The sequence below is a fragment of the Mobula birostris genome, chromosome 3 (assembly GCF_030028105.1).
Source record: "Mobula birostris isolate sMobBir1 chromosome 3, sMobBir1.hap1, whole genome shotgun sequence".
Classification (NCBI taxonomy): Eukaryota; Metazoa; Chordata; class Chondrichthyes; order Myliobatiformes; family Myliobatidae; genus Mobula; species Mobula birostris.
The window spans coordinates 220,085,949-220,101,486 of NC_092372.1; the positions used below are offsets into that span (position 1 = coordinate 220,085,949).

At 41.2% G+C, this 15,538-nt stretch overlaps 1 protein-coding gene across 10 annotated transcripts in view; it reads right to left on the reverse strand.

The window, feature by feature from the left end:
- The window catches only part of nktr (natural killer cell triggering receptor), a 222,223-nt gene that overhangs the window by 24,906 nt on the left and 181,779 nt on the right, over positions 1–15,538 (reverse strand). For 9 of the 10 annotated variants that reach the window (XM_072254169.1, XM_072254167.1, XM_072254166.1 and 6 more), the window contains 3 exons: positions 13,929–14,078; positions 9,137–9,224; positions 2,923–3,071 (listed from right to left, as the gene is read on the reverse strand). In XM_072254169.1, the coding sequence (XP_072110270.1) occupies positions 2,923–3,071; positions 9,137–9,224; positions 13,929–14,078 (387 nt within the window). The remainder of the gene's footprint in view (positions 1–2,922; positions 3,072–9,136; positions 9,225–13,928; positions 14,079–15,538) is intronic. The other variant, XM_072254165.1, reaches the window with a different exon arrangement.

Consider the following 15,538-nt stretch of genomic DNA (forward strand, 5'->3'; position numbering starts at 1 on the left):
TTTCAAAGCTTGCAGAGGGATTTGGACCAGCTGGAAAAATGGGCTGAAAAATGGCAGATGGAGTTTAATACAGACAAGTGTGAGGATTGCACTTTGGAAGGACAAACCAAGGTAGAACATACAGGGTAAATGGTAAGGCACTGAGGAGTGCTGTAGAAGAGGGATCTGGGAATACAGATACAAAATTCCCTAAAAGTGGCATCACAGGTAGATAGGGTCGTAAAGAGAGCTTTTGGTACATTGGCCTTTATTAATCAAAGTATTGAGCATAAGAGCTGGAATGTTATGATGAGGTTGTATAAGGCATTGGTGAGGCCGAATCTGGAGTACTGTGTTCAGTTTTGGTCACCAAATTACAGGAAGGATATTAATAAGGTTGAAAGAGTGCAGAGAAGGTTTACAAGGATGTTGCCGGACTTGAGAAACTCAGTTACAGAGAAAGTTGAATAGGTTAGGACTTTATTCTCTGGAGTGTAGAAGAATGAGGGGAGATTTGATAGAGGTATATAAAATTACGATGGGTATAGATAGAGTGAATGCAAGCTGGCTTTTTCCACTGAGGCAAGGGGAGAAAAAAAACAGAGGACATGGGTTAAGGGTGAGGGGGGAAAAGTTTAAAGGGAACATTGGGGGGGCTTCTTCACACAGAGGGTGGTGGGAGTGTGCAATGAGCTGCCAGACGAGATGGTAAATGCAGGTTATTTTTTAAGAACATTTAAGAATAAATTGGACAGATACATGGATGGGAGGTGTATGGAGGGATATGGTCCGTGTGCAGGTCAGTGGGACTAGGCAGAAAATGGTTCGGCACAGCCAAGAGGCCCTTTCGAAGCTGTAGATTTTCTATGGTTTTCTATAAAACCTGGTCCTTCGACCAAACATGTCTGTCTACACTAATCCCATTTGTAGTAGGTCTGTACCCTTCTATACATTGGCTATTTAAGTGCTTATCTAAATGCCTCTTAAGCATCCTGATTGTATCTGTTTGCACCATCTCCTTTGGTTTTTAATACCAGTCATGGGGAAAAAAGAATTTACCGCTGATAATCTTTTATACTTCCAACAGGTCACCCCCCAGCCCTCTTCAGTCTAGAACAGGGGTTTCCAATCTTTTTTATGCCATGGCCCAATCCTTTTAAGGGGTCCGCAGACCCCATGTTGAGATCCCCTGCTCTAGAGAAAACAAGCCCAGCCTATGCATTTCCTTCTCATAACTTAAAACTTATGTCCTACAACCTAGAAAACAGGCTGATGAATCTCCTCCACACCCTCTCCTGTGTAATCACATCCTTACTACAGTGTGGTGACCAGAATTGCAAATAATACTTCAAATACAGCCTAATCATTCCTTTATAATGTTGCAACATATGGATGTTATGTTATACACCATACATACGTTTTCTTCATCATCCTATCAACTGAAATTGTCAGGATTAGGTTCAATTTGCCAATTATAAGACCAACTTTCCAATGCCAGAGGGTGAAGGGAGATCTGATAGAGGTTAATAAGATCATGAGAGGCAGTGATAGAGTAGCCAGCCTGTACCTTTATTCCCCAGGTCAATACGTCTAATATGAGAGGGCAAACATTTAAGGTGACAGGGGATAAGTTAGGAGACGTGCGGAGCAAGTTTTTTTTAATACACACACACACACACACACACACACACACACAGAGTGGTGGGTGCTTGCAACGCGATGTCAGGGTGGTAATGGAGGCAAATACGACAGGCAATTAGATTCTTAAGTAGGCATGTGAATATGCAGAGACAGAGGAATATGAATATTGTGTAGGCAAAAGGATTAGTTTGGGCATTTAATTACTAGATTAATTCGTTCAGCACAACATCGTGGACCGAAGACCCTAATCCTGAGCTAAACGTTCTATGGTACATCTTGATGTGTCTTTAGATAACCCTTCTCACTATCCACACCACCAATTTTTTGTGACTTCTGCAAGTTAGTATAATCCTATTTTAGGAACACAATTAATAATTACAGGAAAATCATATGGTCTTGAGCCTGGTGTGCCCATCAATAAATTAACTCCATTTTCCCTTCCTATTCCAAATTATGTTACTCCCTTTCTATTTCCTGGTTTCTCTTCAGTTAATAGATATAATGAAGTTAAAGTATATGCACAAAATTTAACATATCCAAAACATGCAGCAAAACTGAAAATCAACAAAATATAAAATAGTCAGGTAATACATTCTCTAAAATACTGTCAAAACACTGCAGCACAGAAACACGTCCTTCAGCCCATCTAGTCAATGCTGAACCATTAATCTGCTTGGTCCTTTTAATCTGCAACTGGACCATACCAATCTATCCAAATCTCTCAAATATTGCAATCGAACCTGCATCCCCCACTTGCGCTGACATCTCGTTCCACACTCTCGCCACCCTCTCAGTGAAGTTCCCCCTCACATTCCCCTCAAACATTTCACCTTTCACCCGTAATCCATGGCCTGTAGTTGTAGTCTTACCCAACATCCAACGAAAAAGCCTGCTTGCATTTACCCTATCTATACCCCTCATAATTTTGAATACCTCTATCAAATCTCCCCTCATTCTCCTGCACTCCTGGGAATAAAGTCCGAACCTATTCACAAAATATGCAACAGTCAAGTGATAGATTGCCTGAAATATTAGTACTGTTTTGTTAATGTTACAAGTCTTTGCAAAATAAGTGCACTCAGCTTACAAAAACACAGATGTTATAAATCTGAATTAAAAATAGATAATGATAAAATACACTTCAGATCAATCAGCATCTGCAGAAGGGAAAACGTCTAATATTTCTGTCACCACAGATGGTACCTGACCTGAGTATTTCCAATATAGTTGTTTCTGGTGTACTTGACATATTGGATTATGGTTAAAACAAAACACTTTTGCTTTATTTTATAGAGTTCATACTTGTCTCCTTTAGTCCACTTCTCTAAGCTGGTGGCTCTGTACGTTCTAACACGCTGCATTTCTTCCTTCCAGTGAGGTGGCGTTTCACTGGTTTCTTCGTCCAGTTCAGATTCTGAGTGCGATCTAGATTTTGAAGGAGTACGATAACGCTGACCCAGAAAAAGGACAAAAGGTACAAGAGAAAATGTGAAATGCAATTTCTTAATCTTTTGTAGCCTGGAAGAACAATTCTACACATTACATTTTGAAGCTTTCTCCTTTTTGCATTATGCTTCCTACATCCCACAGCACAAACCGAGTCTGTGCTGTGGAAGAGCAGAAACTCTTGCTCCGAATATTCCCCAGTCATTTTCTTTTCAAGTTTATTGTCAAAGGAAGACACACACAAGGTCTAAGAGCCATGCACATTAAGTTTTTTTGCAGCGGCACACTATTCATTAAGTTCATGTTAACTTATCTTTGCAAAGGAACTCAGCAGGCCAGGCAGCCACGATTTAAAAAAATAAGCAGTTGATATTTCAGGCCAAGACCCTGATGAAGAGTCTCAGCCCGAAACGTCGACTGTTTACTCTTTTCCACAGATACTGCCTAGCCTGCTAAGTTCCTCCAGCATTTTGTGTGTGTTGCTTTGGATTTCCAGCATCAGATTTTCTCGTTCTTTTACCATGAACTTAATGTAACATAAATTATATGTAACTAATAAACTGATTTCTATAGAGAACTCAAAATGTACCAAGACATACAAAAATAAATATAATTTATCTATGAGCACCCACCTAAGTGCTGGTAGGCTTTTACACAATTGCAGGAGAAATTGTGCTTTTACCTTTGTGTAATATACACAAAGAGCCCAATAATATAAATACTAATATACAATTAATGTTGGTGGACTGTAAAATCCTTGCTGTTAGACTCTGCATCTCGAGATCTCTCCACCAATACCATGCTGCCATCATGAATGTTGTATACTTGGATTTCCAGGAGGTGTTCGATAAGATGCCGCACAAAAGACTGATAAATAAGATACGGATGCATGGAGTCGGCGGAAGTGTATTGGTATGGATAGTGGATTGGTTAACCGATAGCAGGCAGAGAGTTGGTAATAAATGGGTGTTTCTCCAGTTGGCAGTCTGTAGTGAGCCGGGTGCCGCAGGGGTTGGTGCTGGGCCCACAGCTGTTTACCATTTACATTGATGATTTGGAAGAGGGAACTGAATGCAGTGTAGCAAAATTTGCTGATGACACTAAAACTGAGAGGGCCAAGGTCTGGCAGATGGAATACAATGCTGATAAATGTGAGATCATCCACTTTGGAAGGAATAATAGAACAGCAGATTATTACTTAAATGGTGAAATTGCAGCATGCTGTTGTGCAGAGGGACTTGGGAGCGCTTGTGCATGAATCGCAAAAAGTTGGCTTGCAGGTGCCACAGGTTATTAAGAAGGCAAATGGAAAGTTGGCCTTCATTGCTAGAGGGATTGAATTCAAGAGCAGGGAGGCCATGATGCAACTATACAGGGTACTGGTGAGGCTGCACCTGGAGTACTGTGTGCAGTTCTGGTCTCCGTACTTGAGGAAGGACATACTGGCTTTGGAGGCAGTGCAGAGGAGATTCACCAGGTTGATTCCAGGGATGAAGGGGTTACCCTATGAGGAGAGATGGAGTTGCCTGGGACTATACTCTCTGGAGTTCAGAAGAATGAGAGGGGATCTTATAAAAACATACAAAATTTTGAAAGGAATAGATAAGATAGAAGTAGGAAAGTTGTTTCCATTGGTAGGTGAGACTAGAACTAGGAAACATTGCTTCAAGATTCAGGGGAGAAGATTTAGGATGGAGATGAGGAGAAACTGTTTTTCCCAGAGAGTGATGTATCTGTGGAATTCTCTGCCCAGGGAAGCAGTTGAGGCTTCTTCACTAAATATATTTAAGAAACAGTTAGATAGGTTTTTACATAGTAAGGGAATTAAGGGTTATGGGGAAAAGGCAGGTAGATGGAGCTGAGTTTACGGACAGATCAGCCATGATCTTATTGAATGGCGGGGCAGGCTCGATGGGCCGGATGGCCTACTCCTGCTCCTATATCTTGAGTTCTTGTGTATGAAAGCTAAGCCTGCCTTAGTCAGTATAGTCTGAAGATCAACCCAATGCTAGTGTGCCCTCAGGAGGCTAATGGTGCATTATTCCACCAGCCCCTTGGTGACGCAACCACATGTATGTTGCTCACATCTGAACTTAAATTGTGATCATCACAGCTGAGGTTATCAGACATCAAAGCTCTTCACAATGTATATAATGGTACTTCAACGCAAGATTCTCTAATTATTCAGAATCAAAATCAGGTTTATTATCACTGACTTGTGTCGTGAAATTTGTTCTTTCCTGACAGCAGCACAGTGCAAGAAAAAAAAAAATACTAAAAATTACAATAACAAATCTAAAAATACAGTAAGAGTGCAATATAGCGAGGTAGTGTTCATAGTAACACTGAAATGTTATGTTTATCCAGTTATGTTATATGGCTCAGAATGTTGGACAATATCTAGTAACATGAGGAAACGAATTGAAGCAGCAGAGATGTGGTTTTTGAGGAGGATGCAAAGAATATCATGGACGAAACGAATATCTAATAAGGATGTCATGAACAGAGCAAGCACGAAAAGAGAAGTAACGTGTAAGATCATGAAAAGGCAATGTGACTTCATTGGACGTGTGATTAGGAAAGAGGTGTTAGAATGCACGGTAATTATGGGAAAGATTGAAGGGAAGAAAGCAAGAGGAAGGCAAAGACAAATGATGATGGAGACAACAGCCAGAGAACTGTAAATGAATACCAATGAACTGATCCACTTGACCCGGAACAGGAGTGTGTGGGCCATGGCAGTCAAAGCTCAAACTGGGCATGTCACCTGATGATGATGAGTGTTCATGGACCATTCAGAAATGTGATGGCCGATGGGAAGAAGCTGTTCCTAAAATGCTGACTGTGCATCTTCAGGCTCCTGTACCGCCTCCCTGATGGTAGTATGAGAAGAGGGCATGTCCTGGGTGATGGGGGAGTCCTTAATGGTGGATACCACTCTTTTGAGGCATTGCCTTATGAAGATGTCCTTGATGGTGGAGAGGCTCGTGTCCATGATGGAGCTGGCTGAGTTTGCAACCCTCTGCAGCTTTTTCGGATTCTGTGCAGTAGCCCCTCCATACCAGTGAGAATGCTACAGTTAGATATACTGCACAAAATCAGGCCAGGAAGGCGTGTTGCAGATGAATGGAATAAAACTGCATGGCTAAGCAAAATAAAATGCTATAAATCTACACAATATTAGCCATAAGAATCAAGTGGTACTGAGGGTGAAGAATCTTAATAATGGGTCAACCTTGTGGGGTTGCAGAGCGGTAGTCAGTCATGATCAGTGCTTTAGAGTATTCTCTTCAGCTACCTCAATTACTGAAATAGAGTCTGCTGCAAAGGCTGATCTCTGTTTTGTCACTCAAGGTAAAGGCCTTGATTGTTTCATTCTCAAGGTCAGTCAGTTGTCCATTAGAGGACCTGCAGTACATGTCATTGATGGTTCAGGTGCTACACATCTCATACAGTCACACAGTGCCATCAATAGGTATTAAAATCAAAACAAAAAATACACATTTTCTATTTGAGTCTGCTAAATTATTTTTCAATATTAAAACATTTTTTGAAATAAATAAATTAGGGAACAACCTTTTTTACCAAAACAAAATTTGGGCTTTTCTCTTTGGAAGATAGAAGGGAAAGCCCGTCTTAGATTGGGTGTTGTGTAATAACCCAGATCTTATTAGGGAACTTAATGTAAAGGAACCCTTAGGAGTCAGTGATCACAATATGATTGAATTCACACTGCAGTTTGAGAGGGAGAAGCATAACTCAAATCTATCAGTATTGCAATGGAATAAAGAGAATTATAGAGGCATGAGAGAGGAGTTTGCCCAGGTGGCTCAGAGGAGGATACTGGTAGGGATGATGGCAGAACAGAGGTGGCGGATGGTTGAAATTTCTAGGGAATAGTTCACAAGGTGCAGGATGAATATGTCTGACAGAAGAAGTTGTTCTCAAATGGCAGGGGCAGGCAACCATAGCTGACAAGGGAAGTTAAGAACTGCATAAAAGCCAAGGAAAGGACATACAAGGTAGCAAAAGTGAGTGGAAAGTTGGATGATTAGGAACATTTTAAAAGCCAACAAAAAGCAACTAAAAAAGTTTTAAGAAAGGAGAAGATGAAATATGAGAGCAAACTAGCCAATAATATAAAGCAGGATACCAAAAGTTTTTTTTCCAGTTATATAAAGGGTAAAGGGAGTTGAGAGTTGATTTAGGACCACTGGAAAATGATTCTGGTGAGGTAGTAATGGGGGACAAAGAAATGGCAGATAAACTTAATGGGTACTTTACATCAGTCTTCACTGTGGAAGACACTAGCAGTGTGCCAGAGGTCCATGAGTGTTAGGGAGCTGGAGTGAGTGCCATTGCTATTACAAAAAAGAAAGCACTAGGCAAAATCAAAGGTCTTAAGGTGGATAAGTCACCTGGACCAGATGGACTACATTCCAGAGTCCTGAGAGAGGTTGCTGAAGAGACAACAGGTGCATTGGTCATGATCTTTCAAGAATTACTTGATTCTGGCATAGTCCCAGAGGACTGGAAGATTGCAAATGTCACTCCACTCTTTAAGAAGGGAAGAATGCAAAAGAAAGCAATTTATAGGCCAGTTAGCCTAACCTCAGAGGTTGGGAAAGTGTTAAGAGTCCATTATCAAGGATGAGGTTTCGAGGTACTTGGAGACTAATGATAAAACAAGTCAAAGTCAGCATGATTTCTGTAAAGGGAAATCAGCGAGAAGGAATAAAGGGGGCCTTTTCTGTTTGGCTGCCAATGACTAGTAATGTTTCTCAGGGGTCAGTATTGGGACTATTACTTTTCACATTGTTTGTCAATGATTTAGATAGTGGAATTGATGGCTTTGTGGATGATACGAAGATAGGTGGAGAGGTAGGTAGTTCTGAGGAAGCAATACGATTGCAGCAGAGCTTAGACAAATTGGAAGAATGGGCAAAAAAATGGCATATGGAATAGAGTGTTGGGAAATGTATGAAAATGAATTTTGGTAAAAGAAACAATGTGTGGACTATTACCTAAATGGGGCGAAGTTTCAAACATCAGAGGTGCAGAAGGACTTAGGAATCCTTGTACAAGACTCCCAGAAGATTAACTTACAGGTTAAGTCTGTGATAAAGGTGGCAAATGCAATGTTGGCACTTATTTCAAGGGGAATAGAATATAAAAGTAAGGAGATAATGCTGAGGCTTTATAAGAGACTAGTCAGGCTGCACTTGGAGTTTTGTCAACAGCTGTGGGCCCCATACCTCAGAAAGGATGTGTTGTCATTGGACAGAGTCCAGAGGAGGTTCATGGGGATGATTCTGGGAATGAAGGGGTTAACAAATGAAGAGCATTTGGCAGCTTTGGGCCTGAACTCACTGGAATTTAGAAGAATACCGGGGGGAGGGGGGCAGGGGAATCTAATTGAAACCTACAGAATGTTGAAAGGACTAGATAAAGTGGATGTGGAGAGGATGTTTCCAATGGTGGTCTGTGCCAAACAAGATTCTGATCCAAGTTAGTTCCATCTACTCGTGTTTAACCCTCCAACCTGGGGTCCACGTACCCTTTGGTTAATGGCATTGATCCCTGGCACGAAGGAGGTTGTGAACTCCTGCTCTAAACCTTTCCAATCTATGTACCTGTCCAAGTGCTCTTTAAATGATGCTAGCATACCTGTCTCAATCACTACATAATGACCACTCTCTCTCTCTCACCTTAAACTTATGTCCTCTCGTTCTCGATTCCCTAACCTCGGAAAAGTTTGTGAGAATTGGAATTGGTTTACTGTCAAGTATCAAGATACAGTGAAAAGCGTGCCTTGCATTCTGTTCATACAGATCAAATCATTAAACAATGCAATGAGGTAAAATAAGATAAAATAGTAACAATGCAGTAAAATAAGATAAAATAGTAACAATGCAGAATAAAGTGTGAAAGCTACAGAGAAATTGCAATGCAGGTGCAGATAAATGATAAGGTGCAAGATTATAATGAAGTAATCTGTGAGGGCAAGAGATCTTATCGCACAAGAGGTGCATTTGAAAGTCTGATAACAGCAGGATAGAGAGATACATACCATCGTTCCTCTGCCTTTAATCTTACGGCCCGATTTCGACACCACTGGCTTCTGTTCACCAATTGTTGAGGGTGGTTCCTGAAGCTTTCTGTAAGGAAACGGAAATAAAATCTGAAATAATTCAAACTAAAGGAAAACTCTTCACAAATATCAAATCTGTTAACTGTGTCGTTTTTCAGCCTTAAATGCATAGTTCCGCAGTGCAAAATTGTTTGGGCAAATCAAAAAGACTTGATTTGAGTACACTTTTCAGTTCTTGCAGCCTATATAAGCTCCACATATGGTCTGCATCATCCCATCAGCCCCATCATCCCTTCACTTTCCCCTCCCCTGCCCTCTTGATCTGCTCATCAGCCACACCTTCTCTACACCTATTCTCCTCTTACTTCCTTCCCTTTTTTCCATGGTTTTCTCTCCTCTTTGATCAGATTCCAGCCTCTTCAGACCTTTGTCACCCCGCTCTGACCCAGATCCACCTCTCCCCACACCCACCTTTTTATACTGGCTATCAGCCCTCTTTCTTTCCAGTCTTGAAGAAGGGTGGACCCAAATGCCATCTGCCTATATCCCTCCACAGGTGCTGCCTAACCTGCCGAGTTCCTCCAGCATTTTGTGTTTTGCTGTAGAATGCCAGCATCTGAAGCCTCCTCATGAGGCAGTGTGAACTTCCACAGGGTTTTCCAGCCTGTAGGCAGGATGTCTGCTCATTAAGCTGAGCTGCACTGGGTTAAACTAGGCCACAAGCCCAATAGTCTCATTGAAATAAATGGGAGATAGAAGAAAAATTCTGGGAGCATTCAGGCATCGTGAAACAGAGTTAGTGTTTCAAGTCCCTGATTCTTCGACAGATCTAAGGAGAGAAAATGAGCAGTGGGATGAATAGGGCAAAGGAACCTCTCTCTGATAGGGTGATACCAGGTTTGCCCAGGGGATAAGCTGTAAGCATACCCAACTAGCTGAGTCAGAAAATACAACTCTTCACCTCAGGCTCAAGCCTCATGTCTCAAATTCCTTAGGTTATTACAGAAGATACAACACTTACCCTTTCACGGCAATCCAGGGCTACCTGCAGCTAGCAGGAATGGCCCTATACATTCCACAGTCTGCTACTTTAATTCATCATCTCATTCCCACCCATCTATCTGTGGCATCCTATAGTGCTCCTTAAAAGGAAATCTTGCCTGATAAATCTGTTGGAATTCATTGGGGATATAACAGGCAGGATAGACAAAGGACAAATAGACAGTGGATGCTGCTTACTTGGATGATGGAATTGATGGCTTTGTGGCCAAGTTTGCAGATGATATGGAGATAGGTGAAGGGGCAGATAGGATTGACAAAGCAGGGAGTCAGAATCAGAATCAGGTTTACTATCACTGACATGTTGTGAAATTTTCTGATTTTGCGACAGCAGCATAATGCAATATATAATGATAGAGAGAAAAAAATTGTGAATCATGGTAAGTATATATACTAAATAGTTAAATTAAGTAAGTAGTGCAAAAATAGAAATAAAAAAATAGTGAGATAGTGTTCATATTGGTGCTTTTACAAAGGATGCATGATGCTTTCAGAGCTTGAAGAGACTTGGTACATCACCAAAGACGGCAGCAAATTCCTACAGATGCACCATGGAGAGCATTCGGACTGGTTGCACCAACGTCTGGTATGGAGACATCAATCCACAGGAACAAAAAAAAACCTAGTTCCATCATGGATGTTAGACTTCCACCAACAAACACATCCTTAAAAGGCGATGCTTCAAGAAGGCTTCCATCACTAAGGACTCTCATCATCCAGAACATGTCCTCTTCTTATAATGGAGGTACAGGAGCCTGAAGATACACAATGTTTTAGGATTTCTTCCCCTCCACCATCAGATTTCTGAACGGTCCATGAACACTTACTCACTACTTTGAACTCTTTTTGCACTATTTATTTATTTTTAATATATTTCTTATTGTTATACTTTGTAACTTTTTATGTATTGCATTGTAAAACAAATTTCATGACATAAAGCGGCCACTTTATTACAGGAGTGGAATCCGATGTGCTCTTCTGCTGCTGAAGCCTATCCACTTCAAGGGTCAACATGCTGTGCATTCAGAGATGCTCTTCTACACTTTGCTTTTGTAACACGTGGTTATTTCAGTTACTGTCACCTTGAACTAATCTGGCCATTCTCCTCTGACGACTCTCTCTGTGACAAGGCATTTTTGCTCACAGAACTGCCACTCACTGGTTTTTTTTTGCACCATTCTCTGTAAACTCCAGGGAATGATGTGTGTCAAAATCCCAGGAGATCAGCAGTTTCTGAGATATTCAAACCACCCCATCTTGCACCAACAATCATTCCATGGTCAAAGTCACTTGGATCAGACTTCATCCCCATTCTGATGCTTGGTCTGAACGGCAATTGAACTGCTTGACCAAGTCTGCATGTTTTTATCCATGGAGTTGCTGCCACATGATTGGCTGATTAGATATTTCCATTAACAAGGTGTACCCAATAAAGTGACCTCTGTATGTCTGATAATAAACCTGATTCTGAACCCCGAACTTTCACTAGCTTCTTTCACATGGTCAGCTATGACATGGATGGAACCTTAACAGCTGTTGAAAACTTTTCAGTGACACAGCCCTTCTGCTCAACCGCTGGGCCCAGGGCTCCCACGGGGGAAATCACCTATGGTTCAGGGACAACTGACGGGATTAGATCTATTGCCCAGAACCACCAAGATCTGTTTTTTTTTGGTGAGATTTGTTTTGGGATTAGTGAAGGCAGAGAAAGGAAGAATCAGTAATGAGCAATCTTGGCTAAGCCACTTAGAGAAATTATTGTTCTTCCTTGAAAAATATCAGAAGACCTTAGCATCCATTTGAATTGTCAAATAATTTGGTGAAACAATCACTCATCACAAGTACTTTAAAAGAAAAATATCAACATAACCAAGGAAAAGAACTAAATAGCTTTGCCTAACAGAAGGGGGAAGGAAAAGGAAGTGGGAAATCAAACCAAATCATAATGAAATTAAAAAGGAATAATGGGTATTTTTTTGGACATAGCTTAGACAAAATCTGAGACTAATTATTGATTGATTGACTGATTATTTATTGATCTCTCCCCCTCTTCCTTGGAATCATGGTTAGCAGTCAAAAAATTAAAATAAAGTCAAATTTATTGTCATTTAACACCCTATCCTCGTTATATGCGTCTTCACAGTTATGCGAGGAACCTATTTCTACCAACGTCTCGTTATATGCGTCCAAAATTCAGTTATGCGAGGAGCACTGCCTTCCCGCCAATACAAGTCACGTGCGCACGCCTCACAGTCTCACTCCCGCCACTCTCGCATTGGTTTTGGCAAGGTGTGGATGCGTGATCTTAAACTTCTGTTGGTTTTGCCTACGGTGTAGTGATTCTGTGCTTGAAATATTTAACTATGCCTCCTAAGCTTCCGATGTCACGTCCTGGGCTGTCAGCCGAGCGGCAGAGAACCGCTTTAACACTTGAAAAAAAGTTGGAATTTATAAACAGTGCAGCATCAGCTGAAGGTAACACAGCTGTGGGATGGCTACTGCCGGGAACAGAATCTTGCCTTTAAAGTTCTTTTGTTGCTTGACAACACGCCAGCCCACCCTAAACATCTGGACAGCATTCATCCTAACATAACAGTACGTTTCCTGCCACTTAACACAACATCGCTGATTCAACTACTCGACCAAGGTGTGATCCACATTCAAAGCGTACGTTTTTTTTTACTGCAAACTATCTCTCAAATGCTGCAAGCAACAGACGATTTTGAAAATCCTGGGAGTTTACCAATGATGAGGGAATGGTGGAAGTCAGAACACTTGGCACAAATGGTGATGGACATGGACCCAAGTCTAGAACGGAGTCAGCATTTCAGTCGTTCCCTGCCGTCAACCCTTCTTCCCTACAAGCAAATTTAAAACAAAATGCTGCCAAGCAAACAACCCTCACCACTTTATTCAAATTGGTAACACCTTCAGCTGGTAGTTCTAAGAGTTCTGTGAGTCTTCCTTCACCCCTTGCTGTGCTTGATATGATCCTGATGACCACAATCACCCACCTTATCTATGTAAAGCTGCCCGACACCACAACAACCACTCATCTCCCGGAGCGAACACACCTGCCATTGTTGGTGAGTACTGTACACCCTAGGATGTTAACTTTCTATGATTTATTACATTGAATATTACCTTAAATTGATGAAATATAATACAAATATTGTCTTGTAGTACTGCTTTTGTGTCGTATTGGTATGAAAATGTGAATAAATTACAGATAAAACATATTTAGGAAACCCTCTGGAACGCATCCTTATTTTCTCTATTTAAATAATTATTCACATTATACGAATTCACATTATGCGTCAACTTCGAGGAACTTATCCCCTGCATATAACAAGGATAGGGTGTACATGTATACTGTCAAATGAGACGTTTCTCTGCACCAGGGTATAAAGCACATATAACACACAATAACTTATGAAAGTTAGGATAAAATCTACAGACAAATTACTCAAAAAAAACAAAGTAAAGCACATAAATTAAATATTATAAGTTACAGAACATATTAGCTGGTGACATTTTGAATGTGATGCAATAATCAATTACAAAAATAAAATTCTAGATATTACATTTATTCTCTTTAATACATCAAAAGTGAATTTCATACATTTAAACATCTTTTTGACTGTTTTACTTGTTAAAAGTATATTAAAAAAAACACCAGCAATGTAAAGCAGAATGACTGCAGTTTACTCACGGTTCAGTATCTGGTTTTGGCACATCCCGCCTGAGCAAAAATCTGTTCTCTGGTACCGGGGGAATCTCCTCGGGCCTCACAGATAGCTTCTGTCGCTTTGGATTCAAATCTCTGTCTTTCTCATCTTCTTCACCCACACCATTATGGCTGCTGGAGGACAAAAAGTGGAGCTCATCAAGCAGTGGATTGATCAATGTGTCCATACAAGCATGCTTAAATATCTCCTGAAACCACTGACAACACAATTAGCAGTTGTCAAAGTGGGGCATTCATTCAAGTTACAACTTCCCATAGAACCAAACATATAAATCTCAAAATGCATCTTTTCAAAAAAAAAAAACGGTGAATAGAAAATCCACTGGGGATAGGAAGGTACTTTTCCATTAAGATCATGCAGCAAGGGAATGAAGAGAGGTTATTAATTACAATAGCAATGACACCTAGCACGTTCTCAAGAACACAAGAAGCAGACCACCACTGAGCCCCCAACCATGCTCATATTGAATGGTTAGTTAGGTAGTTAGTTAGTTAAGCCAGTCACCCCTACAGTGGCACAGGCCACCAACAGCAGTTTGCCAGAGTCCTCCGTCCTGAGCCAGGCTGAAGGTGTCCTGGATGACAGAAGGTTGATCGGACCTGTGGCTTTCATGGACCAATAGCTTTCATCATATGACTTAGATCATAAGATACAGGAGCAGAAATAGGCCATTCGGCCCATCAAGTCTGCTCCGCCGTTCAATCATAGGCTGATCCACTTCACCCAGTCATCCCCACTCCCCTGCTTTCACCCCATACCCCTTTGATGCCCTGGCTAATCAAGAACCTATCTATAAGTTTTATTTGTTTTCCTGTCATGGGATAGCTGTGTAAATATACTGTACTGTATCTGCTCTGTGATATGCTGTGCTGCTTTGTAAAATAATAAATAATAATAAAAATTTGAATTAAAAAAAAACCTATCTCTGCCTTAAATACACCCAATGACTTGGCCTCCACAGCCGCTTGTGGCAACAAATTCCACAGATTTACCACCTTCTGACTAAAATAATTTCTCTGTATCTCAGTTCTAAAAGGACGCCCTTCAATCCTGAAGTCGTGCTCTCTTGTCCCAGAAACACCTACTACAGGAAATAACTTTGCCATATCTAAACAACAGGAATTCTGCAGATGCTGGAAATTCAAGCAACACACATCAAAGTTGCTGGTGAATGCAGCAGGCCAGGCAGCATCTGTACGAAGGGGTGCAGTCGACGTTTCAGGCCGAGACCCTTCGTCAGGACTAACTGAAGGAAGAGTGAGTAAGGGATTTGAAAGTAGGAGGGGGAGGGGAGATCCAAAATGATAGGAGAAGACAGGAGGGGGAGGGATAGAGCCAAGAGCTGGACAGGTGATTGGCAAAAGGGATATGAAAGGATCATGGGAGAGGAGGTCCGGGAAGAAAGACAAGGGGGGGGGGACCCAGAGGATGGGCAAGGGGTATATTCAGAGGTACAGAGGGAGAAAAAGGAGAGTGAGAGGAAGAATGTGTGCATAAAAATAAGTAACAGATGGGGTACGAGGGGGAGGTGGGGCCTTAGCTGAAGTTAGAGAAGTCGATGTTCATGCCATCA